This window comes from Phascolarctos cinereus, unplaced genomic scaffold (genome assembly GCF_003287225.1).
Source record: "Phascolarctos cinereus isolate Bilbo 61053 unplaced genomic scaffold, phaCin_HiC Scaffold_4;HRSCAF=312, whole genome shotgun sequence".
Classification (NCBI taxonomy): Eukaryota; Metazoa; Chordata; class Mammalia; order Diprotodontia; family Phascolarctidae; genus Phascolarctos; species Phascolarctos cinereus.
This window is the reverse complement of record NW_027555847.1, coordinates 89,025,443-89,051,908: the sequence shown is the minus strand read 5'-3', so window position 1 is coordinate 89,051,908 and position 26,466 is coordinate 89,025,443. Positions and strand designations below refer to the sequence as shown.

At 47.1% G+C, this 26,466-nt stretch overlaps 2 protein-coding genes and 2 pseudogenes across 2 annotated transcripts in view; all 4 read right to left on the bottom strand.

Annotated features, from left to right (window-relative positions):
• CELSR3 (cadherin EGF LAG seven-pass G-type receptor 3) overlaps nucleotides 1–4,482 on the bottom strand; it is a 40,814-nt gene extending 36,332 nt beyond the window's left edge. The window contains exon 1 of the mRNA XM_020999259.2: nucleotides 411–4,482. Within this exon, the coding sequence (XP_020854918.1) occupies nucleotides 411–4,482 (4,072 nt within the window). The remainder of the gene's footprint in view (nucleotides 1–410) is intronic.
• A 5,164-nt stretch (nucleotides 4,483–9,646) lies between these two features.
• LOC110216999 (WW domain-binding protein 4 pseudogene) lies at nucleotides 9,647–10,596 on the bottom strand (annotated as a pseudogene).
• A 416-nt stretch (nucleotides 10,597–11,012) lies between these two features.
• On the bottom strand, nucleotides 11,013–13,151 carry LOC110217102 (WW domain-binding protein 11 pseudogene; annotated as a pseudogene).
• Nucleotides 13,152–19,689: 6,538 nt separating this feature from the next.
• NCKIPSD (NCK interacting protein with SH3 domain) overlaps nucleotides 19,690–26,466 on the bottom strand; it is a 30,049-nt gene continuing 23,272 nt past the window's right edge. The window contains 4 exon segments of the mRNA XM_020999118.2: nucleotides 19,690–20,776; nucleotides 21,440–21,612; nucleotides 21,899–21,991; nucleotides 22,214–22,342. Coding sequence (XP_020854777.1) covers nucleotides 20,570–20,776; nucleotides 21,440–21,612; nucleotides 21,899–21,991; nucleotides 22,214–22,342 — 602 coding nt within the window. The 3' untranslated portion in view covers nucleotides 19,690–20,569.

Here is a 26,466-nt window from a genome sequence, read left to right as displayed (position 1 = left end):
GAATAAGACAGGCAAGGCACTGCAGGATTTTTCTACTACTCCTTGCTACAGATCTCATGCCCCTACACCATTTAATTTGATTAAGGAGCAACTACTACAAACAGACTGTAGGTCTTACTGATAATAAGGATCAGAGTCAGTGTTTGAACCCAGATTTCCTAACCCCAAGTCCTCTTAGATGATCTCTGAGGGTCTTTTCAGCTCCAAATTCTATAATACTATGATAAGCACTGACCCAGACTGTCTAGATGGCAAACCCTGCTGTACCAATGGCTATCTGAGTCATTCCTCTAAAGGAAAACGGAAGCCTGAGCCTAAGTCCCTCCTAGCCCTGCCTGCCTTCTCCAGAGCCAACTCTGCAGAGTCTATTTTTCCATTTCCCTCCCCATGAGTGTAGTTGGGCCCTTTACCTGTTACTGTCACAAGCATGGAAGCCACCAGTGGACGATTATTATCCAACTTCCGGCTGAGTCGAAGCTCCCCGCTGGTCTGGTTTACTACAAGCAGCTCTAGTTCATTGCCTCGCTCAAAGGTATAAAAAAGGCGGTCAGAGACATCAGGGTCATAGGCTGGGATCCGCCCAATGATCCCAGATGGAAAAGTATTGGACCGGTTGGACACATAGTTATTGAAAAGAATTTGGAAGTTCTTGAGGACAGGGCTATTGTCATTCTGGTCAATGAGGCGGATATGGACAGTGGCCCTGCTGACCAGGGGAGCTGAGGTTGCTTGCACCACAATCACATACTCAGGTCGTGTCTCATAGTCCAGGTCAATGAGAGTTGTCAGCTCTCCAGAGAAGATGTCCATCTGGAAGAGTTCTGGGATGTTACCCTCTACAATCTGATACATGACCTGGGCATTAGGGCCCTCATCAGGGTCAATGGCAGTGATCTGGGCCACTACTGATCCTACTATGCTGTTCTCCTTCACCCTGACCTCAAACTCTTCTGCCGGGAAAACTGGGGCATTGTCATTAACATCCTGGACAGTCACTTGAATGTTAACAGGGGTCCTAAGTGGGGGAACACCCCGGTCCACAGCATAGGCAGTTAGTTCATACACGGGAACACTCTCCCGATCTAGCCGCCGTACTGTTCGGACAATACCTGAGGTGGGCTCAATAGTGAAGTCACCATCACCATCCTCACCATTCTGGAAGGTGTACTGGACCCGGCCATTGGCATGGGCATCTCGGTCAGTAGCTGAGATCTGCAGCACACTGGTGAAGGGAGGAGCATCTTCAGAAATGACACCAGGGTAGTAAGAGGCCACAAACTGGGGGGCATTGTCATTCACATCATTGACCATGATCTCTACATAGGTGGTATCAGCCTTCTGAGGGATACCATTGTCCTTGGCCGTTATGGCAAGCGTGTAAGTCACTTGGTCCTCATAGTCTAGCTCAGCCTGCAGCGTGATAGCTCCAGAGTCTACATCAATTCGAAACTGGGGAAGGTTGTCCTCCAAGAGGTACGTGATTCGAGCATTTTCACCCACATCATCATCTGTGGCACTGATGACCACAACTGTGCTGCCCACAGGCCTGTCTTCATTCACACTGACTGAATAGTGGGCACTTTGGAAGACTGGCCGGTGAGTATTGGCATCAGTGATGTTGATATGCACATAGCAGTTGTCATGGAGGGTGCGGTCTGAAGCAGTTAATATCAGCTTGTAGTATCTCTCCTGCTTATAGTCTAATGGCAAGGCTAATGTGACCAGTCCCATACCCCCCTGTGTGCTGATAGCAAAACGGTTCCGGGTATTGCCCCCAGTGATCTGATAGCTGATAGCACTGTTGATATCACGGTCTACAGCAGTCACACTAAGGACACTGGTGCCCACAGCTGCATCCTCATTCAACCGAAGGTGGTACTCCTTCTGGGTGAATTCTGGTCGATTGTCATTCACATCCATGACAGTAATGGTAACACTAGCTGAGGCAGAAAGTGGGGGTGAACCATGGTCCACAGCCTCCACCCCAAAAAAGTAATGCTCTACAGATTCCCGGTCCAGGGGCCCACTTACTGTAATCCAGCCTGTGGCACTGTTGACTACAAAGGGTGTGTCCTGGGCCATGCCAGTCAATTTGTATTCCAGCCGAGCATTCTCCCCGTGGTCAGCATCCACAGCTTGGATGTGAATGACTGAGTGGCCCAGAGGGGCATTTTCTAGTACAGACACCTGAAAGGGGGTGCTGACAAAGATAGGAGCATGATCATTGATGTCCACCACCTGAATACTGGCAAGGCCAGAGTTGTTGGATAAAGGAGGCCTCCCTGAATCCTGAGCTCGGATCCTCAGGGCATATTCTCGCTCTACCTCAAAGTCTAGTGGGGCCACCACCTGGATCTCACCAGTGAGACTGTCAATGGCAAAGTGACCCCGGCTATTGCCACTGATGATGTTGTAATGAACCAGGGCATTAGTGTCCTTGTCGAGGTCTGTGGCTGTAACTCGGAGCACCTCCGTATGTGGACGCACATCCTCCCTTACTTGGGCCAGGTATCGTTTCTCACTAAACTGGGGGGCATTGTCATTCTCATCTAGGACAGTGATATGCACACGCACAGTGGCAGAACGGGGCCCTGGCTCCCCGCCCTGGTCACTGGCCTCCACAGCCAGCTCATAGCTTTCCTTCTGCTCCCTGTCCACTCTACCGCTAGTGGTAATGAGGCCTGAACGAGGGTCAATCTCAAAGACAGCTTGTGCAGCAGGTGCGTCCACAAAACGGTACCGGATATTGGCATTTGCAGCTGCATCCCCGTCAGTGGCTCGCAACTGCAGTATAGGGTACCCCTCCTCCACGTTCTCCCGAATTGTCTCCCGGTACTCTGTCTGCTCGAATACCGGTGAATGATCGTTGCGATCAGTCACCGTGACAGCCACCATGGTAGTGGCAGACAAGCGCGGAGAGCCGTGATCCAGAGCTGTCACTCGGAAGTAGTGTAGGTCCATGCTCTCGCGGTCCAGTGGCTCGGCAGTGCTAATGAGGCCGCTGGCGGCATCAATGCGGAACAGTTCCATGGAGCGGCTGTTCATGAGCGCCGCCATGGAGTAGATCAGCCTGCCGGCCTCCCCTGCGTCCGGGTCCTGGGCCGCCACGCTCAGCACGGGAGTGCCGGGTGCTTGGTTCTCCGCCACCAGTGCTTGGTAATTGTACTGGGGAAAGTGAGGGTGGCGGTTCGCTGCACGTCGGGAACGGGCAAGGGGAACGCTGGGGGGCGCACAGCAGAGCAAGCCGCGCGGGCGGAGGCGCCTGCGCTGGGCGAAGGTCTCGGGAGCTGTCCCCGAAGCTCGTGGTGCTGAAGCCGGCTCTCCAGCTCGCCGTAGCCGGGATGCTTCGTTGCCACAGCTCACAGCCTGCAAAGTCCCCAGCTGCTCCCGTCCGCTTCCATGCACTTTTTGACCAGGCTCTGAAGCCTGAGAGGATCTGGGAAAGCGGAGCCTGGAGGGAAGAGCTGCAGAAAGACTGCCGGCATGGGGCGGGCCTCCCCTCCCAGAGGCCAAGGGCCCTGGGGACTGACCCCCAGATACTAGACAGCGCCCTGGACCCGGCCTCCTGCAAGATATGACCTCCCGAGCCCAACATAGTAGGGGCCCGGATCCCGGTCCCGCCGGCCGCTCCTCCCTAGGGCCTGTCCCCAGGGACCCCTCCCGGGGCTGAGGACCCTGTTCGGTATGGCGCAGACCCAAGGTCCCCCGGCCACTCCTGGGGAGCCCTGAGGAGACATGGCCACCGCTTCTAGTTCGTGGGCCAGTCTTTCCTCCCTCCCCAAGCCGCTGTCCCTCCGGGGTCGTAGGGTTCCGGGGGAAGGCTGTACCAACGCCGCCAACAGCCTCCAGGGCTCCACGAATCTCGGGACAAAGAGCTAAGGTTCCATGGGCGCCCTGTTCCCCGGGTCCCTTGGCCGCTTCTTCTCGGGCCCTGAGACCGCGGCCTTCGCCGCTGCTGCCCCCCGGCTCCTCCAGGCTGAGAGGGAACAAAGAGAGGAGGAGGAACAGGAGCAGCAGCAGTAGCCGCGGCCGGCTCTGGAGCCCCCTGAACGGCAGCCCCTCCGCCATGGCCCCCCGCCCCCGGCCTGGCCTCTGCTGCCCCCGTCCCTCTCCCTGGCTCCGGGCCCACCCCACCGCCCGGGCCCCCGCCGCCGCCGCTGCCCCCCGCCGCCGCCGCCGCCCGGGCCCCCACCCCAGTCCCCTGACCCCCACCCTGTCGCTCCACGCCCCCGCCCCCGCCGCCCCTCGGGCACCATCTACTCCGCCGCCAGTGCAGCCCGAGCCCACTGCCCTGGCCCCCGCTGCCCCCGCCACAGCATCCCCGCCGCCGCCTCCGCCGCCTCCCGCAGCTCCAACATGGCTCCCGGTAGCCCCGATGGTCCGCTCCGCCCCCGCCCCGATCCCCGACGCCCGGTGGTACGGCCCGCCGCGCATGGCAGCCTGTGCACCAGATGCTTCTGCTGCCATCTTGGTTGAGGGCATTGGCGCTGGCTATGGTACTGAATGGACTCTTGGTTTGAGTCTCTCGCGACCTGCCTTCTTCCGCTGTCTGTGTCACCCTCCACCTTCCATTACTTCCAACTTATGCCACTTCAGTTCCCCACCCCTACCGCCCCGGCGAACTTTGCTCCTGCTCATTTAGTTCCCTTCCTTTGACTCCACCTTATCCGGAGCCCTAAAGGGACTGAAGAGTTAGTGCCCAGAACCCTACAGCCCAGCTTTCAGAGCCTGTAGCGACCGGTCTCCTGCATCTAAAGTTGGAGCGTGGTAGGGGAGCGTAGGTTGTGTGCCTTTTGGGGAGTTTCCCTTGGGAATGTCGGAAGGGCAATGGGAGTAAGGACAAGGATTTTCTCCTTTAGTTCAGGGTGGGAAAGACCCCTTTAAGTAATGAAGGGGAAAGTGTGAATTGGAGCGGGACAAATTCTATCCTGGAGGGAAAGACTCCAAATAGAGACAAAAAGGGGGAAAAAACCTCTGCCCTCTCTACTTTCGTTACCCTCTACCAACTCCTCATGTGTCCCCCATCCCCAAATGCATAGAAATGTAAGATAAGTAACCACAAATCTCTAACGACTTTGAAGGGTGTAGTCCGAGAGAAGTTTCTGGGATCTCGACCACTTCCTCAGTCTATGTAGGACGGGGAATCTCTGAGGAGCGGTCTTTGGCACTGAATTAAGCCAGCAACAGTTTGGACCCTACTCTTTGGAAGCTGCCAACTTAACATTCGCTGAGTCTGCCGGAGACCGTGCGATGGATGATACGCTTCCGCCCACCCATTCTTCCTAGTTAAGCTTGGGTTGGATGGGCGTGGAGGGTTAGGAGTGAAGCCTGCGATTTCTACAGGAGCTCTAAAGAAACTGAGAAGCCAGCGGCCGCCCCGTGGCAAGCTGGGTAAACAACACTTGGGATACGCTGGCCTGGTAGGGTTGTCCGGAAAGAGGCTTCTCCAAGAACCCAGTGATCTGAGCCCTCTCATTTAACTCTTTAAGAGACAGAAGACATTATCATAACCCTCTGCTCCCTAATTCCATTGGTGATGGTTAATGGTACAGTCCCACTCCTCCCAAATCGCGGCTGCTCTTGGCACCATCCATACCCAGTAGGCTAATGAGCGGAGGCGCAAATAGAAGAGAAGGTCGATATCCAAAGTTCCAATCAGAAATACATTGTTTCATCAGCACAATGAGAGACCCCGCCCCCCAGAGGCGCTCGCCTCTTTGTCTTCTGGACTTACGGGGAAGAAGGCGATTGCCAGATGGCTTAGACTTCCGCTAGCCCTGGGCCCGCTAAATCCTTCAGCAACAATTTAGTGCGTAATATTGGGCGGGGAAAGGCAAGACCCAAGGGCTGGGAGGGTAGCGCTAGAAGTCCGGACACAAGGAAAGGGTGGAGGAGGTAGTGGGTAATCCAGATCCAGGATCCTAGGGATGCGATCCAGGAATCTTAAAGCCTTGGCTCCCCTCCCCACAGGGCTCTAGGCTGTCTAGGCAGTGGTACCTATGACATCATCGTCAGCCAATCAGAGGCTTCGCTCGTGTTCCTCCCTTCACCTCCTGGATTGGGGAAGGTATGGGCGGGGATAAAGAGCCTGGACTAGCATCCCCTGTGGGCGTTGGCTACTCTCTGAGACCCCTCCCGAAGCCCAGTTTAGTGGTTGCCCTTGCTGTGGGTGGGAAAGAAAAGGACTCCGTGAAGGATCTCGGCCTCTGTTAAAGTGTATTGAGGTCCAATTGTCGGCACAGGTCGGATTCTTCCTTTTCCTAATGTATTACGGGGGGGGAAAACTGGATTTTGATTCAAAAGGACCTGGGTTCAAATTACGTTCTTACTAACTGTGTGGAACTAGACAAATCTTTCTGAATCTCAATTTCCTCCTGAGTTAAATGGGGAATAATACCTACACTACCTCCTCACAGAACTGCTTTAAGGATAGTGCTTTGTAAACTGTGAGGTGTTAAACAAATGGGAACTATGACCTTACCAGAGATTTCATCTTTGTAGAATATTTCCTCTATTGAAGCAGATCATTCCCTATTCTGAAATTTATTGTCCTAGAGATCTTTCTGGGAGAATTGAGAGGTTAAATGACTTGAGGAGAGCCGTATATCCAGTAGGTGTCAGAGACAGCTTTTAAACCCAGGATTCCTTGTATCTGAGGCCAGCTCTCTCTCCATTAAACCACACTGCCTCCCTGGTAGTCAGAGTTGTAAAGAATCCCTCACTTGCTTCAGGGATCCACTTAAGCATCACCTTCTACCCCAAACCTTTCCTGAGCCCCACCCCTAACTTCTAGTGCCCTCCCTCTTTAACTGCTTTGTGTTTATTTTGCATTTATCTGGAGATGTTTATTCTGTATATACTTACATATATGTACATGCTGTGTTGTCTTCCAGTATACAGTGAAAATTCCTTGAGAATGGAGTTTGTTTCATTTTTGTCTTACATCCCAAGCACCCAGAACAGTGCTTGCCACATAGTATATCTATCTATCTATCTATCTATCTATCTATCTATCTATCTATCTATCTATCTATCTACCTATCTGTCTGTCTATCTATATATACTTAAAAAAATTTTTTATCATAGTACAACAGCAGTAGCAGTGGTAGTGGTAGTGGTAGTGGCAGTGGTAGTGGTAGTGGTAGTGGTAGTGGCAGTGGTAGTGGTAGTGGTAGTGGTAGTGGCAGTGGTAGTGGTAGTGGTAGTGGTAGTGGTAGTAATGCCAAACTTAAATTCTCACTCCCTCAGGAAGCCCTAATCACCCCCGTAGTCCCTTGAGACTTGATGTACTTTTCATGTAAAGATAAGTATCTCTGATGTACTTATCATGCAATGTTCTAAATCCCGTCTCCTTAATGCACACAGCCTCAATCTTCCAAACCTTCCCCCATGGCTCCAGCCCCACCTCCAATTCCCCTCTAAGCATTCATTAATCTGGCCCCTGAACTGTTTGTCCTTCCAACAAATAAATCCAACTCCTTAACCTCCCCACCCTCACTTTAAGGCAACATCACTTTGGCCCTTGAAAGAGCTTAATAAATGTTTGTTGCTTCCCCAACATGCACAACTCTGCCCCTTCTCTACACACACAACTCTGACCCACAGCCTTGCTCTCCAGACAGAGGCAGACCCTAACCCTTCTGTGTGAATAGCCACAAGGTGCTCTCACAGGTCCTCCTCTCCAAATTCACATATCTTTGACCCCTCCTCCCCTGCCTGGTATACACTGCTCTTACTTCCTCCAGTGTCCCAAATGCTCAAGTTTCAAGTCCTTCTCGTAACACATATACATAGGAGTCTGACCCACCTACAAATGCATAGGGCTTTGACTCCCTCTGCTGTTGAGAAGCAGACTTGCCACCTAGTCACAGAAGCAGGAGGCTTATGAAGGAAGGGGATAACACAAAATATAAACAAGCCAAAGTGAAGCTGTTCAGATTCCAGGACACACACAACAGCCAGCATTCTACAGGCTGACTGTCATCAAGGTCACAATCTAGCAGATAACTTTTATAAAAAAGTGCAGTTCAATAAGCTTCCTGTGTTCCAGGAACTCTTCCAGATGTTGAGGACAGAGACAAAATGAAAAACAGTTCTTGTACTCAAGGATCTTATATTCAAAGTAAAGTAAACAGGAACAGGAGAACAATAGATAGAAGAATTACAATAATGTAAATGAAAATAACACTAAAATAAAGTGTTAACTAAAAGTTAACACTAAAAGAAAGCTTAACAGTCTGTGTAATTGTAATGAACAATGATGGATGTAGTTACCATCCAAGGAGGAGTGTGGAATAATGGAAAGAAATACTGGATCTGAAGTCAAAGGACATAGATTCAAATTCTGATTCCACTACATACTGTCCATGTGACTTTGGACAAATCTCTTTCCTAACCTTGGTCTCAGTTTTCTCATCAGTCCTCAATAGAGGCAGCTGGTGGCTCTAGTGATTCCAGCACTGGGCTTGGAATCAGGAAGACCCAAGTTTAAAACTGGCCTCCGTCACTCACTAGCTATATGACTCTGGGCAAATCACTTAACCTCTGCCTCAGTTTCTCCAACTGTTAAAATGGAGATAATAATAGCACTTATCCCACAGGGTTCTTGTGAAGATCAAATGAAATTATATTTGTAGAAGTTCTTAGCACAGTGCTTGGCAGTACTAGGGAATGCTTATTCCCTAATCCCCATACCATCTGTAAAATGAGGGACCTGGAGGGAGATGTCTCCAAAGTCTCTTTTATATCTATGGAATGAACAAGACAGTTGTTTTCAAGACATCTTAAACCAGATATCTCAAAGACATCTTAAACTCAACATGTCCAAAACTAAACTCATTGTCTTTCCTCAAAACTCTCACCCTTCTAAGCTTCACTATTAAATTGAGAATATTCCCCCCCCCAATCAAACTTGAAACCTAGGTGTCATCCTCAACTTCTCATTCTCTCACCATTGCTAAGTTGGCAATCTGTTGCCAAGTCCTATCTTTATATGGTCGTTTCTCATATAGGCCCCTCTTCTTTCCTATGACACCACTACCATCTTGGTAAAAGCCCTAATCACCTATATGCCTGGATTATCTCTAGAGTCTGCTGGTTGGTCTCCCTGCCACAAATCTCTCCCCAGTCTAGTCCATCCTCCTTTTACCTGTCAAAGCAATCTTCTTCTCTTTTTTGAGGGGTGAGACAATTGGGGTTAAGTGACTTGCCCAGGGTCACACAGCTAGTATAAGCATCAAGGGTCTGGTCTGAGGCTGGATTAGAACTCGAGTTCTCCTGACTCCAGGCCCAATGCTCTATCCACTGCACCACCTAGCTGCCACCAGGCAATCTTCTTAAAATGCAGAACTATATGGGGTTTTTTTGTTTGGTTGGTTGGTTGGTTGGGGTTTTTTTTGAGAGCAAAGCTTTTTATTTTTTCCACAAAAATAAAAAGTAGATTTATTACAATTCACATCTAGTACAACTTAGAAGTCTACATTCTTAGTATCTAAACCATTAAACAAACAAAATAGCTTACAATAGTTAAAGTCCAAATAGGTCCATAAAAGGTCAGACACTGTTTTTGTTAAATTAAAATTGTTGATCACCTCCTCTTTGCTTTAAATTTTCAGATTTTCCATGATCAAGTCTTCTCTTTTTGAAGACTGGAGCTACTCCTTCTGCCATATCTCCAAGAGAAATGACTGTTTTTTCTTTAAATGTCACTTTTGGGTCCTCACTCATATCAGCAACTGGAGCTCATATGTATTCATCCTCTGTACTTGGAAGTTCCAAATCTATCTTCTCGTCGGGATTATTCTCTTGCTTAACTTCTTTCCATTCCCCATAAGGTTTTGGTTTTTTAGAAGATCTAGGCTTTTCTTCTAATGGACCTAATGAACCTTGTTCTTGATCCTCAGGCTACTTCCATTTAGATTCACTTGTTTCTGTATTATAATAATAGGTGTAACCATCTTCACTTAAACCTTCTACCCAAAGAGGCATTGCTGATTTCTTACTCAATTTTCCTTGGAATCCTTCCGGTTTCTCCCACTGAGATTCTCCTGTGATGGTATTATAACAGTAATGGTAACCCTCTGAAGACACGCCCTCTACCCATTTGGAAGCTCCTACTGAATCTCTATTGGAGAGGTCTTTTTTCCTCTTTTCCTTCTGACTTGATAATGAAACAGGTGAGGCAGTGTTGGTTACTTGCGGTGTGCTGGCTTCTGTAACATCTGAACTGATTCCAAGTCTCTTCAAGTCCTCTTGGTATGCTTTAAGGGCAACTGCCTCCATTGCTGCAAACTCCTTCGATGCTTCTTTTTCTTTTGCCTTTTCTAGGCTTTTCTGTTTAATCTCACAGATTCTTTTGGCCACATTTTCCTTGTGGTTCTTTCCCCGTTCATGAAGTTCCACACTAGGCCTATTGTCTGCTATCCAGAACTTGCAATTATAACAGAATTTCTTAGGTTGTGATTTCCAGTAGTTGGCCATGGCGACTGTAGCGGCTCCGGATGGGCTCGCGGGGTGGTCAGCACTCGCGGGGTTCGCGGGGCCCAAGGCAGCCCGAAGTCGAGGCTCTAGCTGCGTTGAACACTCCTCCTCTCTCAAATTCCGTCCCCCCGAGCAGGGGCAGAACTCCAATGAGGAGAAAAAGCTTTTTATTTTTTTATTTTTGTAGAACATTTATTTCTTTCATGAGAGACATTCGATTTTTTTTTTGTCACTGAAGTCATCTCAATTAATACATATGTATAGTCCTCCCCAGACACCCTGCTCCATAGGAGAGAAATGAAGCTGTGATCCATTTTACTACAAGTAAAATGTTACAAAATATTTACAAGGAAAGTTAAAAAACAAACAAAACCAGAAGTAAAAACACAAAAAACACCAGAAGAAGTATCTATTCCAGTGGTTTACCAAACCCACTTAAGAAAAGGATTTCAAAAAAAAAAGTACAGACACTAAAATCCTGTCTATTTCATGCCTTCAAAGAAAAAAGGAAATGGTGGTGGTGATGGATATAGTAGAGATGTGAAGGGACACTGCTATAGAAGCTTACCAGTCTACTCTGAATGAGACATCTTTTTCTTCTGTGCAGTGAATTCTGACCAAAGCTAAATAATATTAAGACAATCCTTGCCCTGATGTTAGGAAATGCTCTGACAGAGTAAAAGTTAACTCCTCTGCACTCAAGTCCAATATATAAGAACTTCTTCCTCTATGAACCATATTTTCTAATACGAATTTGTGGGATTAAAACTTCCCCTGGCATCATAAGCTGTCACAGTAGCCCCTCCATCTCTTTCATGAAGGCTTTATACACATCATCCTTGGTTTGTACTGAAACAGGAGCAGTGGGGCCAGATTTAGGGACTGCTTTGGCAAGGGGTAAAGTAGAATCCTCTTCTGACTTTCTTTGGGGAATAGCAGTAGCTTCTTTGTTTTCTCGTCGAACCCTCAGTGCAGTGGGCACAAATCTGGTAATTTCTACCTTGGGATTAGTGATCTGTGGCTTGGCACTGATGGTTGCTGTGGCTTTCTTCTCAATGGTGGCTGCATTGGTGTCATCCACTTTGGGTCTCTGGAGCAAATTAGGTGGGGCACTTAAAACCCCTGGATTCAGCAAGAGAGCTGGTGGAAAAAGCCCTGGTGCAGCAGGTCCAAGTGGAGGCACCAAACGTGGGCGCATCATACCAAGATGAGGTGGAGGGATGCCTGGAGGTGCTGGGGGAGGTAGCCTCGGTGGTGGTCCTCGTGGAGGAGGACCAGGAGGAAGACCAGGAGGCGGGCCTGGTGGTAGACCAGGAGGTAAAAATTGGGGTAAAGGCCCTCGAAGTCCTGGCATTCCAGGTGGTCTTAAGAATGGAGTAGCCCTTGGAGGTGGACCAGGGGGGAAGGCCAGTGGGTGGCCCAGGTTGTTGTAATGATGGAGCAGGTGGCAATTCAAGAGGGGGTGGTCCTGGCATGGGAGGTGCCTGTATTTGAGCAGGAGGAACAGACTGTGGAGGTGGTTGCTGTTGTTGGGAAGCAGGAGATGAGGATGCCCCATGAGGAAGAGATTTTTCTTTGTGCTGCTGCTGTGTTGTATCTTCTGACTCAGAATTATCAGAATCCTCCTCATCATCATCCTCTGAAAATTCCTCCACTTCTTGCCCCTCTTCAGGAATTTCCTGACCTGCCATTCTAAGCATCATAGCTTGAAGAGGTGTTAATTCCTTCATGTTTTTCTTTTTCTTTCGTGCTTTTCTAGGAACATCAGCACTGAAACCTGACTTTTTGTCCTCATTGTTCTCTCTCTCTTCATCATCACGATGCACGAACTCCTCTCTTTCACTGTCAGCATCTGACCTGTCAGTGTCACTGTCATCACTGCTGTCATCACGCTTATCTTGATCCATGTCTTCAGGATAACCTTCATCCTCACTGGTGCTGGAAGCATCAGCATCATGACCTTGATGAGCAAGTTCTGGACTATATGAAATATCCCCCTCTCGCCGAGGAGGGGCAAGGTCTAGGGCAAAGCCCACTTTATGGCCATACATCTGCAGAACTTGGGGAGGAGTTGGCCCAGGGGGTGGGCCAGGAGGCTTTCTTCCAGGAGGCAAACGACAAACATCATGTCCAAGAAAAGGAAGTATAGAAATTGCCCTGGTGGGAAGTCCGTAGGCAGAGGTTTTTTTAAGAATAGAGGGTGGCTGTGCACCAGGCCATGGGATGTCTTGGATCAAGATGTTAGAGGGAGCGTGAGGCATATCTGGCAATGGGATGCTTTCCACTTCAACATACTGAGCATTCTTTACAGCATCAAAGTACCGGCTGAGCTGGGCCCTCTTCTGCTCACATTCCACCTCTAACTTTCGAAGTTCTTTGTAGATATCTGGATTTTCCTTTTCGTAGAGTCGGAGAATGCGCTCAAAAGTTTCACGAAGTTTTTTTCGCTTATCTTTTAGCACCTTTTCATTTAGCTGTGGCTCCTGTACTGGACTGAACTCCATCTCATCCAATTTCTCCATGTCCCAGATAATCTGTTTGGGATCCTTCATCTTTAGTACTGCAGCTCGTACCATCATTCGCTGTTTCTTATTCTTTTTTAATTCCCTCTTCCGGGCTTCTTTTCGAGCCTGGTCGGTGGGGTTCATGAACTTCCCACTTCTCCGCCCCATTTTCACAGGTTATATGTTTTAGTCAGTTAAGGAGGGAAAAACTTTTTCATTCAAAGCAATACACCAAAACTAGTATCAGCAGAAGTCTTGGTGGTTCTCAAACTTTTTAATCGGACTCCAGGGCCCTCCGCGCCCTCCGCGCCCTCCGCGCCCTCCTCGGGCCAGGGGCGGGAGGACTTCACCTTCGCCTCTCTTAGGCGGAGACCTAAGCCACCGCCGTCTTGAAACCGCGCACAGCGGAGCAAAGCTTTTTATACCTAGTCCAGAATGGCAGTTCTCTCTCCTGTTTCCCCATTGGCTGGGTAATGCAGGGTTTATAGCCTATCCGAAACGTCGGATTTTTCCCACGTAGAGTGTCCGCAAGATGTTAACACAAGGTATTAAGCTTTAATAGCCTGCAGCTGTCAATACCCCAGCAGCTTCCACACCCTCAGGAGTGATATGCAGAAGCAACATTTCCAACCACGTTTTCTACTCGTGTGTGTAAGGGGGGGTGGGGGGGAGGGGTGTCTGTCTTTCTACTAGTCTCTTTTGGTTAGCACTCAAATGGTGACTGGCCTTCAACAGCAATAAGTGCAATCCATAGCACTGAAATGAAGGTGTGACAGGAATGATGAGGCAGGTCTGTAGCCATTGTTCATAGTGGTTCAGTCATGTGGCCTTGGTAGAAGGGGTAGACCTTCCAAGTTCTACTTGATTTCTGTCTTACTGACAAACTCTGGTGTGGGTGTGGGGGAGGGGTAGTGAGGTCTATCAGAGAAACTGAATAGCTAGTAAGAGCAGATTAGTGTAGGGTTGGGAAGTCAAGTCAGGAAATTGATGCGCCTATATCAAGACTTTTGAGTCATCCACCTATAATCAGAAGACAAGTCATTTTGCAGTCTTTCCCCATCCCCTCCCCCCCAGCCCATAGCTTGGGTGCTCTAGGCAAAGAGGCTTTGCTGAATGATTAACTCTTTATGGTTGTGGAGGTACATGCCAGGAGGTCACTTATCTTCTCCCTTGCTACCCAGGATTTCTGATCCAAATAAGGTAGAATCAGTTTGGTCATCATCTAAACAAATACATGAATAAAAACTATTAAGTGTTTCCTCTGTGCCAAGTATTGTGCTTAGCGCAGGGCATACAAATGGAAAAATCAAGACAATCTTTGCTCCCTAACCCAAACTCTAATTGGGGGAGACTCCGCTGAAAAATGGATGGAAAGTTATATTGCATCCATGTCGATGGAACAGCCTCAAAGGGTCCTGTGTCATGTATTCCTCTAAAATATTCTGCATAAATATCGCTGTTCCATCAAACTGTGTGTCAGTTTTCAATGTTTCTTCCTGGATTTCAACTTGACAGCACTAACTCATTACCAAGATCCCTTCAAGAACTTCCACTATCACTGTATCCCAATGAGCTGAAACCTTCTTGACTCTGGACCACTGGTACGGTTTTTTTTTTTAATTCTTGCTCTATGATGGGGGTGTATATATGTTTTCAAATAAGACTGTCAATCTGAGTATTGCTATCATAGTCTTTCCATCTTATATAACCATATCGGGCCAAAGTGCCTCATTCAAAATCTGGAATGATTATTGGATATGAATCTTGGTGGTATCAGCACTCTGGACTTTAGCAACTGGTCTAATATCTTGCTCTGGCCCTCCTTAAGTGATAACCATAACTTTATATGAGGCCATATCTTATTCAATGGCCTTCACTTATGGTGATGTCTATCACCCAGATTGGTGTTATGCACCATTTAAAGGAAGATGATTTAAATTTTCATTATGTGTGAATTGCCATTCATCATATAAAAGTACCCCTTCTATATGTTTGGATACCAAGGGTAGTAGTAATTATGGCATGTACTTCTATTTGTTCAGGTTGATTGATTTCTGCCTGTGGTATTGGCAAGTGACTAACTTCAAGTTATCTTTTTTCCAGTGCTGATGAGTGTTAAGCCATAATGACATCCTCTTATTGCTTGAGCTCATTTCATTTTAATTTTGTCACTTTAGACATCCTTTTGTCAGTTAACAAATATTTATCAAGTGCTTCCCATGTAGCAGGTTCTATAGTAGGTGCTAAGGACATAAGGGTGAAAATGGTCTCTGCCCCCAAGGACTGTCATTTGAAAGGAGGAAATATATGTATATGTCATAGATGAAAGGTAATCTCCGAGGAAAGGAACTGGCTGGTGAATGTGGTTGGTGGGAAAGGGGATGGACCAGAAAAGGCCTCCTGCTGCTGCTGCTGTTTTAACTAAGGTAGTGATGAGGGACAAAGCATTTCAGGCATAGGAGATGGGCAGTGCAAAGTCTGAGATGCAGAGTGTCATGATATAGGAACCTCAAGTGGCTTGTGATGTTGGATAGACTGGTAAAAAAATGCCCCCATTTTAGGCAGGCCCTCATCGCCTTCCACCTGGACTATTAAAGTAGCCTGATGGGGGAGGGGAGGGTCTGCCTGCCCCAAATCTCTCCTCATTCAAATCCGTCCTCCATTTAGCCACCAAAGTGATCTGATCTGATGCCATCATTCCCTACTCCAACTCTAGTGGCTTCCTATTGCCTTTAGGACAAACATGAAATGCTTTGTTTAGCGTGTGACCTAGCTAGCTCTTTATAACTTAGCCTTCTCCCACCTTTCCAGTCTTCTTTTGCTTGATTGCCCACCAAGTACTGTCTGATCCAGTGACACTGGTCTCCTGACTTTTCCAGGTACGAGATACTCTGTCTCTTGGCTGCAAATATTTTCTCTGCCTGTGTTCCACACCTGGAATGCTCTCGCTCTTCCCCTTGCATGTTGTTTGTTGTTCAGTCATTTCAGTCATGTCCAACTCTTTGTGACCCCATTTGGGTTTGGTTTGGGTTTTTTTGCAAAGATAATGAAGTAGTTTGCCATTTCCTTCTCTAGCTCATTTTATAGATGAGGAAACTGAGGCAAACAGGGTTAAGTGACTTGCCTAGGGTCACACAGCTAATGAGTATCTGAGGTTGGATTTGAACTCATGAAGATGATCTCAAGACTAATGCTCTATCCTCTATGCCACGTAGCTACCACAATGAGGACAGTAGTGTCTCTCAGTTTACTGTGTTCAAAGGAGGAGGACAAAATACTGTAACCCTTGAGGTGGGAAGTCCTCAGGCCTTTATCTTCCAAACTGATGCCCACGAGTGTATCAGCCTATTCATTCTTTTGTCTCTTTTGTGCCAATTCCTTCCTATTCTTAGGTGAAGGAATATGACTTTGTGAGCTTCAAAAGATCCAAAGAGTATGCCACTAGAGGTCCAGGAACTGGAGTCCATACCAGAGTTTTCTGGCAGCAAGTCCATTATGAAGTCACCTACAGGATTAAGCTCAGCCAACCTACAGCTCTGGTGCCATCTTCTTGGGTGACTTCATCCATTGGCTAATCCACATTTAGGTGTGAACTTGGTGAGACAAATACTTTGTAGAAAGCACTTTAAGTTTGAGCCCACTCTCCCCAGGGACTAAGGTGGTATAGCAGAGAGTGTACCCCCAGTTCAAGAGGATGTTTTGTACTTCTATTCTTGCTCTATTCTTTCAGTAAATATCTCTGTAAAAGCTAATTTATGTTAATTGGTTAAATTGATAGTGAAGCACTAATCCCCAGGTCAGGGTTAGACTAACTCTAATTGGTAATTAATATTGAGGAGAATACACACCATGGAGGCTCAAGCTAATGGTATTAAGAGAAAACTTCACAACCCCTTATAGTTATCTTTATGCCTCTGAAGTGGAAATGTAGCTAGCCAGAAGAAGAAACTGAAAAAGTTTCTCTAGGGAACTCAACTTGCCAGTACCAGTGGGAGTTAAGATAAGGAACCCCAGAATTTAGATGTAGGCTACATGTATATGTGCTGTTAAACAATGAAGCCTTCCTCCCTACCTCCACAATGGAGTTGTCATGTAGCTGTAGAACGCTTGAATGCTAAGCCACAGAATAATATATATTTTATTGTTAAAAAGGACTTTTAGACGTTGTCTAGTACAATAGACTCAGAACAAAGCATTTGCACATCCTTGGCTCCCTATTGTTTCTAGACTAAAAACCAGACTTCTTAGCCTAGCATTCAAGGCTCTCCACAGCCTAGCTCCACCTTGACTTTCTAGACTTATTTCACATTCTTCCCTTTCAGAGATCATAGACAGCCACCTAACTAGAGCACTGGTCATTGCCTGAGCTCCTCCTGCCTTCCTTCCTTCACAAGGATCTCCTCAAACACAGTGTCATATTCTCAGACACTGCTCCTTTTGATTCACTCTACTCTGACAGAAATGGATGATTTCTTGCTGCTGTTCAGTTGTGTCTGATTATGGTGTTCTCCAATCTTGTCCTACCTAGCTTCTCCTGCCTTTGTGCACATCAGCCTCCATACCTGAAAAGCACTCCTTCAAGTGGTGATTTTTGAAATCTCCCTTCCTTTAAGGCTCAGCTCAGTTTCTGCTTCCTCTATGAAGTCTTCCCCATCCTCTCCAGCTGGATGTTCTCTCCCCTTCCCGATTTCCTTAGGGCCTTTTTTTCCTACCTCTATCTCCTTTACTCTCATCACTCTCAATCCAGTAGCACACTGATCTGTCTGCATATTATATTCCCCTCCTCCTTATCCTCTAGGCCCTGCTCTGTAGAAGGTAAGCTCTCAATGGGCAAGGACAGTGTTTCATCTCTGTTTAGTTTCACCTTCTAGCACCGAGCACTAGGCTCTGTGCACAGTTAAGTGCTTAGTAAACATTGCTTTAATAGGTTGTGTGTCCCTGCCTACCACGTGGTACTTGCCTTATTAGGGCCATGACAAAAGAGCTTTTCTGGCATTACAGATATGTGCACTTATCTCCTTCCTCTCTTTGGAAGGGGACCATGAGTAGCACACTGCACATATTGCCAGTCTCCACTGATATGTTGGTTAGTTCTGCTGAACTGCTTTCTCTTTCACCTCTAATTTTCTTCTTTTTACAAAGAATGACTTCCTAGATAAGGATATATTCAGACATGAAGTCGTTGGTGTTATAAAAGATATCAATAAAAATTTTGTAAATTTAAAGCAGGAAAAGAGATGTGTACTGGTAAAAGTTATGAAAAGTGTCATGTGCATAGATGGCTGCCTGTCCCAAGGCACCCTCCAAGTCCGACCCCCTCATTTTACAGATGAGGAAACTGAGGTACAGCAAACAGCCACTTGCCTAAGGTCAAATAGATAATAAATGGAAAGCCCAAAATAGATGATATGACACATGCCTAGTCATGAGGGCTTCTGTTGGCAGCTCAGGAAGCAGAACCTCCTTGAGAATCCTGCTCTGGAGACAGGAAGCTTAGGCAGACAGGCAAGGAAGTAACATGTTCCTGACTCAACTCATCCCTGGCCCCTGCCTTTAGGCACACAAGAGACAGAGCACGAGCCAGCTCCACACACACCTTTAGGAAAGGCAAAGGGGTTGCTACAAAATGAACCTGCTCCTCCAAACATTACTTCCCATCATCATACCACCTGCAGAGAAATAATCTAGATTAGTGGAAAGAAACTTGAGTTTGGAGTCAGATGACCTGGATTTGAATTTTGGATCTGTTTACTATTACCCAGGTAACTGGACAAGTCATGTCCTTTGTACGAGTTTCTTCCTCTATTATTTAAAAAAAAAAAGCTTGGACTATATCTCTAAGGTCCCACCCAGTTCTAAAATTCTATTTTAGCTCCCACCTTTATTGGTGCACTGGGGATGGGGACAGACAAGCTATAAGCAGATGAACTTAGTCTCCCAGGAAAGCATCTCCCCACCCTGACCTCCAATGGTTAAGACATCAACCCCAATTTGAGGGGCAGAGTGGAGTTGAGTAGTTTATGGAAAGAGAAACCTTCCTCCCTTATACTTGTGAGATATTCCAACCCCCACCCCCACCCCACACATTACTTCACAGGGTTAGGAAATCCGTACCAAAGGCCAGAAAGGGGAGGGGGCTGGATAGAAAGAAGATATGAGAGGACAAATAGGGAAAGGGACAAAGGGTAGACCCTAGGATCATAGGAAACAATCTCTCCAGAGCTCTCTCCCTCAGGCTGAATGAGGGTGTCCAAGGCTGACCCTGTTCCTCCACACTCCCAAAATAGGAGGTGGCAGGAAGGGTGAAGGGGAGACACAACCTCCTCTCCCCAAACAGGCTCCCTAAGGCTTAGGTCACAGTTACAGACACAAGTAACAATTACTAGGGCCTCTGAACATCTCTCCTGACCCATAAGGACTGCATCAGCCCCCTGACTTTCAAAGAGAGTGCAAAGAAAGAGCAAATGATTTAGTCAGACCTGGATTCCACTCTTAGTTTTACTCCTTGCTGTGTGACCTTGGCAAAGTCCCTTGTCTTCTTTCCCCATCTATAAAATGAGCCTTTTGGAATAAATGATTTCCAATATATGGGTTTCTTTCCACTATAAATTCTCTGAGTTTTTGCTTCCCGGTCCCCAGTCCTGGTGGGAGTCCCTTTTCCTCCCTCCCCAGATGCAGACCAGGCAGGAAGGTCCCACAACCTGGGGATGCTTGTGAGTAATTTATTCATCTATTTTCCTGTCTGGCTGTGCTATAAGCAGTTAAGAAAATACACGTCCTTTTGAACATTCATACATTTTTTACAGAGAAAACAAAACCTGATGCTGGTCAGACCATCCCAGAGTGGAGCAGGGCTACAGTGGACCCCTGAGTGCCAGGGGGCAAAAGCTCCCAGCCCACAAGAGGGCCTGTTGGCTCCCTTCCTTAGCCTCCTTCCCAACTTGGGGTTAGATCCCAATCCCAAGGGGCACTGGGAGAGAGGGGGAGGACAGGTGGGCCCTGAAGGCTGGGGGGCAAAGCTAAGGCAAGAAGGCAAGTGAGAAGAATAGGCAGGGAATAACTGAGGCAGCCTCAATAAGGTCAGGCCAGGGCTTGGCAAGTATGCTCTCCGTCAGGCCAGAAGAGCAGTGTGGGCAGGGCTAGGTAATAAGCAGCAGTGGGAGGAGAGACACGAAAGACAGAGGCCTTGGGGGAGCATCAGTCCCTCACCCCCCCAAGGAACACCCAGAACCTTCCCCAACCCCACAGTATTTCCACTATTCTGTTGTTTGTTCTTGGCCTCCCCCTTCCTCCCCTGTACCAAAGAACACCCAGAGCCTTAGCCCTTTCCCCAATGTTTCCAGTGTTTTTTTGCTTTGGGGGGCGGGGATGAATGGGGGTGGTTGAGACCGGCTCAGCTTCATGCCCCCCATCCCGCAACTCTGTGCAAAACATTCTGGGCCCCCAAGGCCTAGGGTGAGTGCATCAAGCCCCCTCACCCAGAAGTCTCCAGGTCATAAGAGTGGACGTTGAGGGGTAGGAGTCTGGGGCTTGGGGTTAGGGAAGATGGCCGAGAGCAGAGGCAGAGGCAGGTAGGGGGCTGAGGGTTAGCTGCTGGATGGGCAGAGGAGAGCAGGGAATTCCTCGCACATGTGGCGGACAATGGTCTGGTCAGTATGGCTCTGCAGTCCGCCCTCTTCTTCAGACAGGATGCGCCTCAGGGTGGCCCGCAGGTCTGGCAGCCGGTGGCCATGCTGCAGGTAGGAGGTGGAGCGGATGAGGCCGTGCATCAGAGTCAGGTACTGCATGCGCAGCTGGGGAGGGAAGCCAGGTCGGAGAGTCACATCATTCGTCTGCATCCGAGTGCGTTTGTGTGGCAGGAGGGGGTGATAGGTGTGGGATGGCTGGGAATGGGAGGGAACCCTCCCCTCCCCACCACAGACAATTCTAACTGCACAAGCCCCAAACCAGTGATAGCCTTCAAAGTATGGATGAGCTCTGAAGCTCTTGCCTGGCTTTGAAACAGAAATGATAGATTTGGGGGCAACAAATTTATCCTCCTAAAGCAGTGGGTGCGCCAGGTCGGAGAGTCACATCATTCGTCTGCATCCGAGTGCGTTTGTGTGGCAGGAGGGGTGATAGGTGTGGATGGCTGGGAATGGGAGGGAACCCTCCCCTCCCCACCACAGACAATTCTAACTGCACAAGCCCCAAACCAGTGATAGCCTTCAAAGTATGGATGAGCTCTGAAGCTCTTGCCTGGCTTTGAAACAGAAATGATAGATTTGGGGGCAACAAATTTATCCTCCTAAAGCAGTGGGTGCAGGCTGGTCTGAAAGTACACCTGATTCCCAATACAATGCCCACCCCCGTGTGTGTGTGTGTGTGTGTGTGTTGTGTGTGTGTGTGTGTGTGTGTGTGTGTGTGTGTGTGTGTAAAATTCCTCACGGGCAGGAGTTGGGCAACCAGTGGCCCACCTTGTCTCCAGGTGATAGGTCTGAGATATGCCGCACAGTGATGTCAATCAAGGCCATCATGTCGGTGTGATAAAAGATGGAAGCAGTCTCCCGGGATGCAAACACGTCCTGCAGGAACTTGAGGACTGAGTGAGAGGGCTGTGGCTGGTGCTTAAAGATGCGTACTGGGTCATCTGGAGATGGGGGTCGGAATCAGGGCAGGACAAAGTCCTATCTGAACACTGTATTCCTCATTTTCCAGGTCCTTGTCACCATCTAAAGGCCTTCCTCCTCCCCACCCCACAGCACTACCTGGGGCCTTCCTTCCCTTCCAGATGCTTTCCCCCTCTTTCTTCCCCCAGCACCCCATGAGCCCTGGAGGAAAAGGGGGCAAGGGCAGAAAAAAGGCATTTCCCTCCAGCACATCCCCAGCTCCTCCTCCCAAGATGCTTCCAGGCCCTCCCCTCCTCTCCACCTTACCCCCTCTGTTCAGCAGCAACAGCAGCTTCTCCGTGAAGATCTTGACATTTGAACGTTTGCTGACAGTGGTCATGATGACATTATTTTCTGGGTCTGAAGAAAAATAGACTCAGAGAGACTGGTTGTGAGGGATCTGGGATGATGGGAGGTCATATCTCCCTCCTCCCTCTCAAGGACTATTTCCCCAACTTAATCAGGCCTTCACTGAGTGTGTAGGGCCTCAGGTCAGGGGCTCCCTGAGGAGAGGGAGGGCTATCTTTCACTTCTGAGATGAGAGGTTTCTAAGCCCCTGGAGGTGAAAGAGACTTCTCTCACCTGGAATGTGCAGATTGAAGGCCAGAAGTAGATTGACAAAGAGGTCAGGCAGCTGGTCAGTAGTATCCGAGGGCAGACCATCCTCAACAACATCCAAAAGGAACTGAACAAAATGGGCACTAAGGTGCTCTGAATGGAGGGGAAAGGCAGAAAGTCACACGTGGTACCCGTCCTCTCCCTGGGCCCCACACACGGCATCCACTCAATCCACTTTGGCTGAGCAAACCGACTAAGGGCTTTAGGAATGCCTTGGGTCTCCAATGCCTGACAGTTAAGGTCTTTCCTGCTCCACCATCCCAAATACAGACTCCTGAACTCTTCCTAACTGAAATACCTCCCTGTTCATTTGTAGAAAGACAGGCTCTCAGGGCTTAAAGGGAGCTCAGAGGCCACATCTGGTCCAACCTGTACCTGAGCAGAAATCCCTTCTATAATATCCCCAACAAATGGTCATCCAGCTTCTGCTTGATAATCTCTAGTGATGGAGAGCTCACTCTCTGCTAAGACAGCTTATTGCATTTTTGGTCAGTTCTCCTTGTTAGGGAGTTTTGTTCACATCAAGGCAAAATCTGCCTCTGTAACCTCAGCCTGCCATTCCTGTTTCTTTCTTCTGAGCCCAGGCAGAACAAATCTAATCCCTCTTCTGAGGTTTTTCAAGTCGTTGAATGTGTTATGGCCCTAAGTCTATCAATCATTGGTAATATTTAGCTAGCATTAATAACTGGAAAGCAGAAGGGTATAATAGAAAGGAGTGCTCAGATAGTCAGAGGACCTGGATTTGAATTCTAGCTCCAACAACCAACAGCTGTTTAATATTGGTCAAGCCATTCAACCACCATGAGTCTCAACCTTCCTGGCAAAATGGCAACAACACACACAGCTATGTAGCCTTCCCACCCTGCACATATGTGTGTCTTGTATGTGTCTTTCCATCCATATGTGTCTTAGTCCCTACCAGTCTCTGACTAGGAAAAGCCCAAAGATGGGGTCCAGATCTAGTTTATACCCAGTCCATAGCTACTTGAGATGAGGAGGATGCATGGATGGCTTTGTACAGAAGTGTACGTGTCCTCCTGGCCTCAAAAATCAGCCCTAGCCTTGGGACTACCAAAACATTTGAGCCAACAGGAGAATCTGAGTCACACCTGGAGTTCTTAAAGAAACACACACAGCATGAAAGAAACAGACTTAGAGGAAGAAAGGAGACATCAAGAGTTGAGCTAGAAAGAATCTGCAGCATAGAAGCTATTGGTAAAAGGAGAAAGAGAAAGTTGGCTGAGCTGAAACAGAGAATGAAGAGATTCAGGAGGGTCACCAGCACTTCCAGGTGTCTCAGGCTGAAACTATCAGTTGTACCTGAACCTCTCCAAGGACTGAGGGAAGTCCCAAGAAAAGGTCTGTTCTTTCTCCAACTTCCCCTTCCAGTACTTGAGTTTTTTGTTTGTTTGTTTTTTTTAATAAACACTGTAACATACTCTCCCCAGCAAAGACTGTTTTTCCACATTCTTTGTATCCCCACTGTGCTTAGCATAGTGCAGGGCACATAGTAGGGACTTAATAAATGTTTACTGACTGATTTTACTCTCAATGTTTCTGGTAATCTGAATTTTTGCCACAACCATAAAAATGCCAGGGGTCAGATAGAAATAAACACAAATTCAAATTAAGGCAGAGAGAAATCTATGCCTAAATATTAGGAATTTGCCTAACATGGGGACTCTGAGCTATTGAAATTGTATTTCATAAACTGCAGAGGAGGGGATCAGGAGGGGAAAATATGGACCTGAGGGGTCTTTAGATTGCTCCCAGGCTAAACAAATAAGCAAATTATTTTAACAGGGTGTGGCTGATTAAATTGCCAGAGACAAAGATGGTGTGAGGAAAGGAAGGTAACAAGTATCTCCCAGCCAAATGCACCCTTAACAGTGACACACAAAATCACCAATGTTACATCCATAAAAATAAATACAAGGAGTCTGGGAGGAGGAGGGAGGCACTTCTTGTAGAAGACGGTGCTTGATCTGAGTTTTAAAGGAAACAAGGCTCCCACGAGGCTGGAGCAAGGATAGAGTGCACTCTAGAAATAGGGGACAGACAGCGGAGGTGGAGACGAGAGCACATATCATGTGTGAGGAAAGCCGAGGACAGTTTGACTGAACTGCTGAGCGTGTAAAGTGTAGTAACATATAAGACAGCCAGAGGGCAAAGCTATGAAGGGTTTTAAATGTTGAACAATGGAGTTTATATTGGATCCTAAAGGCAATAGGGAATCATCGGCATTTATTGAGTAGTAGAATGACATGGTCAGATTTGGCCATGACCACAAGTAACCCTGCCTTGGAAGGTCCAAGGGACACTAAGTTAGGGGAGGATTCATAAGGACAATGGCTCAATATTTCACTATTCTCTAATATACTTAACATGCAGCTTCTGACAAGAGGACACTGGGAGTGGTCAAGACTAAGAAGCTTCTCTGAATCACCTTGAGAGAGTGACACTGTGCCCACTGAAAGAACAAAAGACTAACAAACTGATACATTATTAGCTAAGCTGACCAACAAGAAAAATTAACAAAAACAAAAATGAAAAGGAGGAATTCACACGTGAACAGGAAATCTTTTAAAACTGCCCAGAACTATTGTGCCAAATTATAAGATAACAAAACTGATAATCTAACTGAAATGAGCAAACCCACAAAAAATGTAACTAAAGCTAACAAAACAGGAAACAAACAAAATAAACACCCAAATTTCCAGAAAAAAAAATTAACAAAGTCATAAATTAACTTTCACTGTGGGGCAGGGGGAAGGGAGGTGAAACTTCAGGTCCCAATGAATTTACAAGTGAATTCTAGCAAACATTTAGAGAACAAATAATCCCTATGTTTTATAAACTTTTAAAAAATACAGAAAGAAAAAAGGCAGCTCAATGGTCCAGTGGATAAAGTGCTGGTTTTGGAGTCAGGAACACCTGAGTTCAAATTCCATCTTAAGTACTTGCTAGCTGTGAGAATCCTAGGCAAGTTACTTAACCTCTATTTGCCTCAGTTTCTTCAGCTATAAAATGGGGATAATAATAGCACCTTCATTACATGGTTATTCTGAGGATCAAATGGGATAATATACTTAAAGCACTTTGTAAATTTAAAGCACTATATAAATGCTAGCTATCATTAATTCTTACTCACAAGCAACTGAACTTTGATGGAAAATGTATCAAATAACATGAATAGCTTCACTACAAATTCCTTTCATTTGACTGCAACCCCTCACTAGTGCATGAAAAATCATTTATCCATCTCTGATTGACTGCTTCTATCACATTCCCACAAAAGATTATTCTAAACCTTTCTTGCCTTTTTCCCAACTCTACCATCACACTTCTCCATCAGTATATATTTTACTGAGACTGAGGACCCCCCAATGAGAACTTTCCCATCCTCCATACTTCAAAATCTGTCTTCCCCCAACTTCTCCTTATCTCAGAGGATTAGCTGGCCTTCTTTATCTAAGCTAACTCCTTCCACTGTGTCCTTGAGCCTTTTCCCCTCCATCTTACTGGAAGTCTACCAGAAATGATAATTCCCCCTCTCAGATCTTTAAATCTATCACAATGTCTCTCCCTGTCTTTAACTAGATACATCTCCTTCTACTACCCTCCCTCTTACTCCTCAACACAGCTTGCAACCTGGCTTCTGACCTCACCACAATAACAAGACCCCTGTTGTAAAGGTCCCCAATGACCTCTTTTTTTGTTTTTGTTTTTTTTTCAATGCTTTTTGGTTTTTGCATCTTACTCATTTCCTGATATGCTCCATCCCCACATCAAATCCTTCCTCGTTAACAAAGAAAAATAATGAAACAAAACTGACCAACAATTTGACCCAGATAGCATACGTCATCTTACACCCCTGACGTCTCTCATTTCTCTTCAAAGAGAGTAGCAAACTTCTATTTCATGACCTAATCTCCAGGACCAAGATTGAATTGATTGATGGGGTCTTAACTGCTACATCCGATGGCTTTGGTTTTTTTTTTTCCCTTCATCCCTCTTGACCTTTCTGCAGCATTCAGTGCTTACTTATTCAGTCCTTATTATTATTATTACTTATCCAGTCCTTACTCAGTACTTTCACCTTCCAAGCCATTGCTCTATTTTTCTGATTCTTATCTCGTTTAACTGGACTTTTCTCGGTATCTTTTGCTAGTTTACTGTTTTCCACTCCTGAATTTCTAAGTATGGCTGCCCTTAAG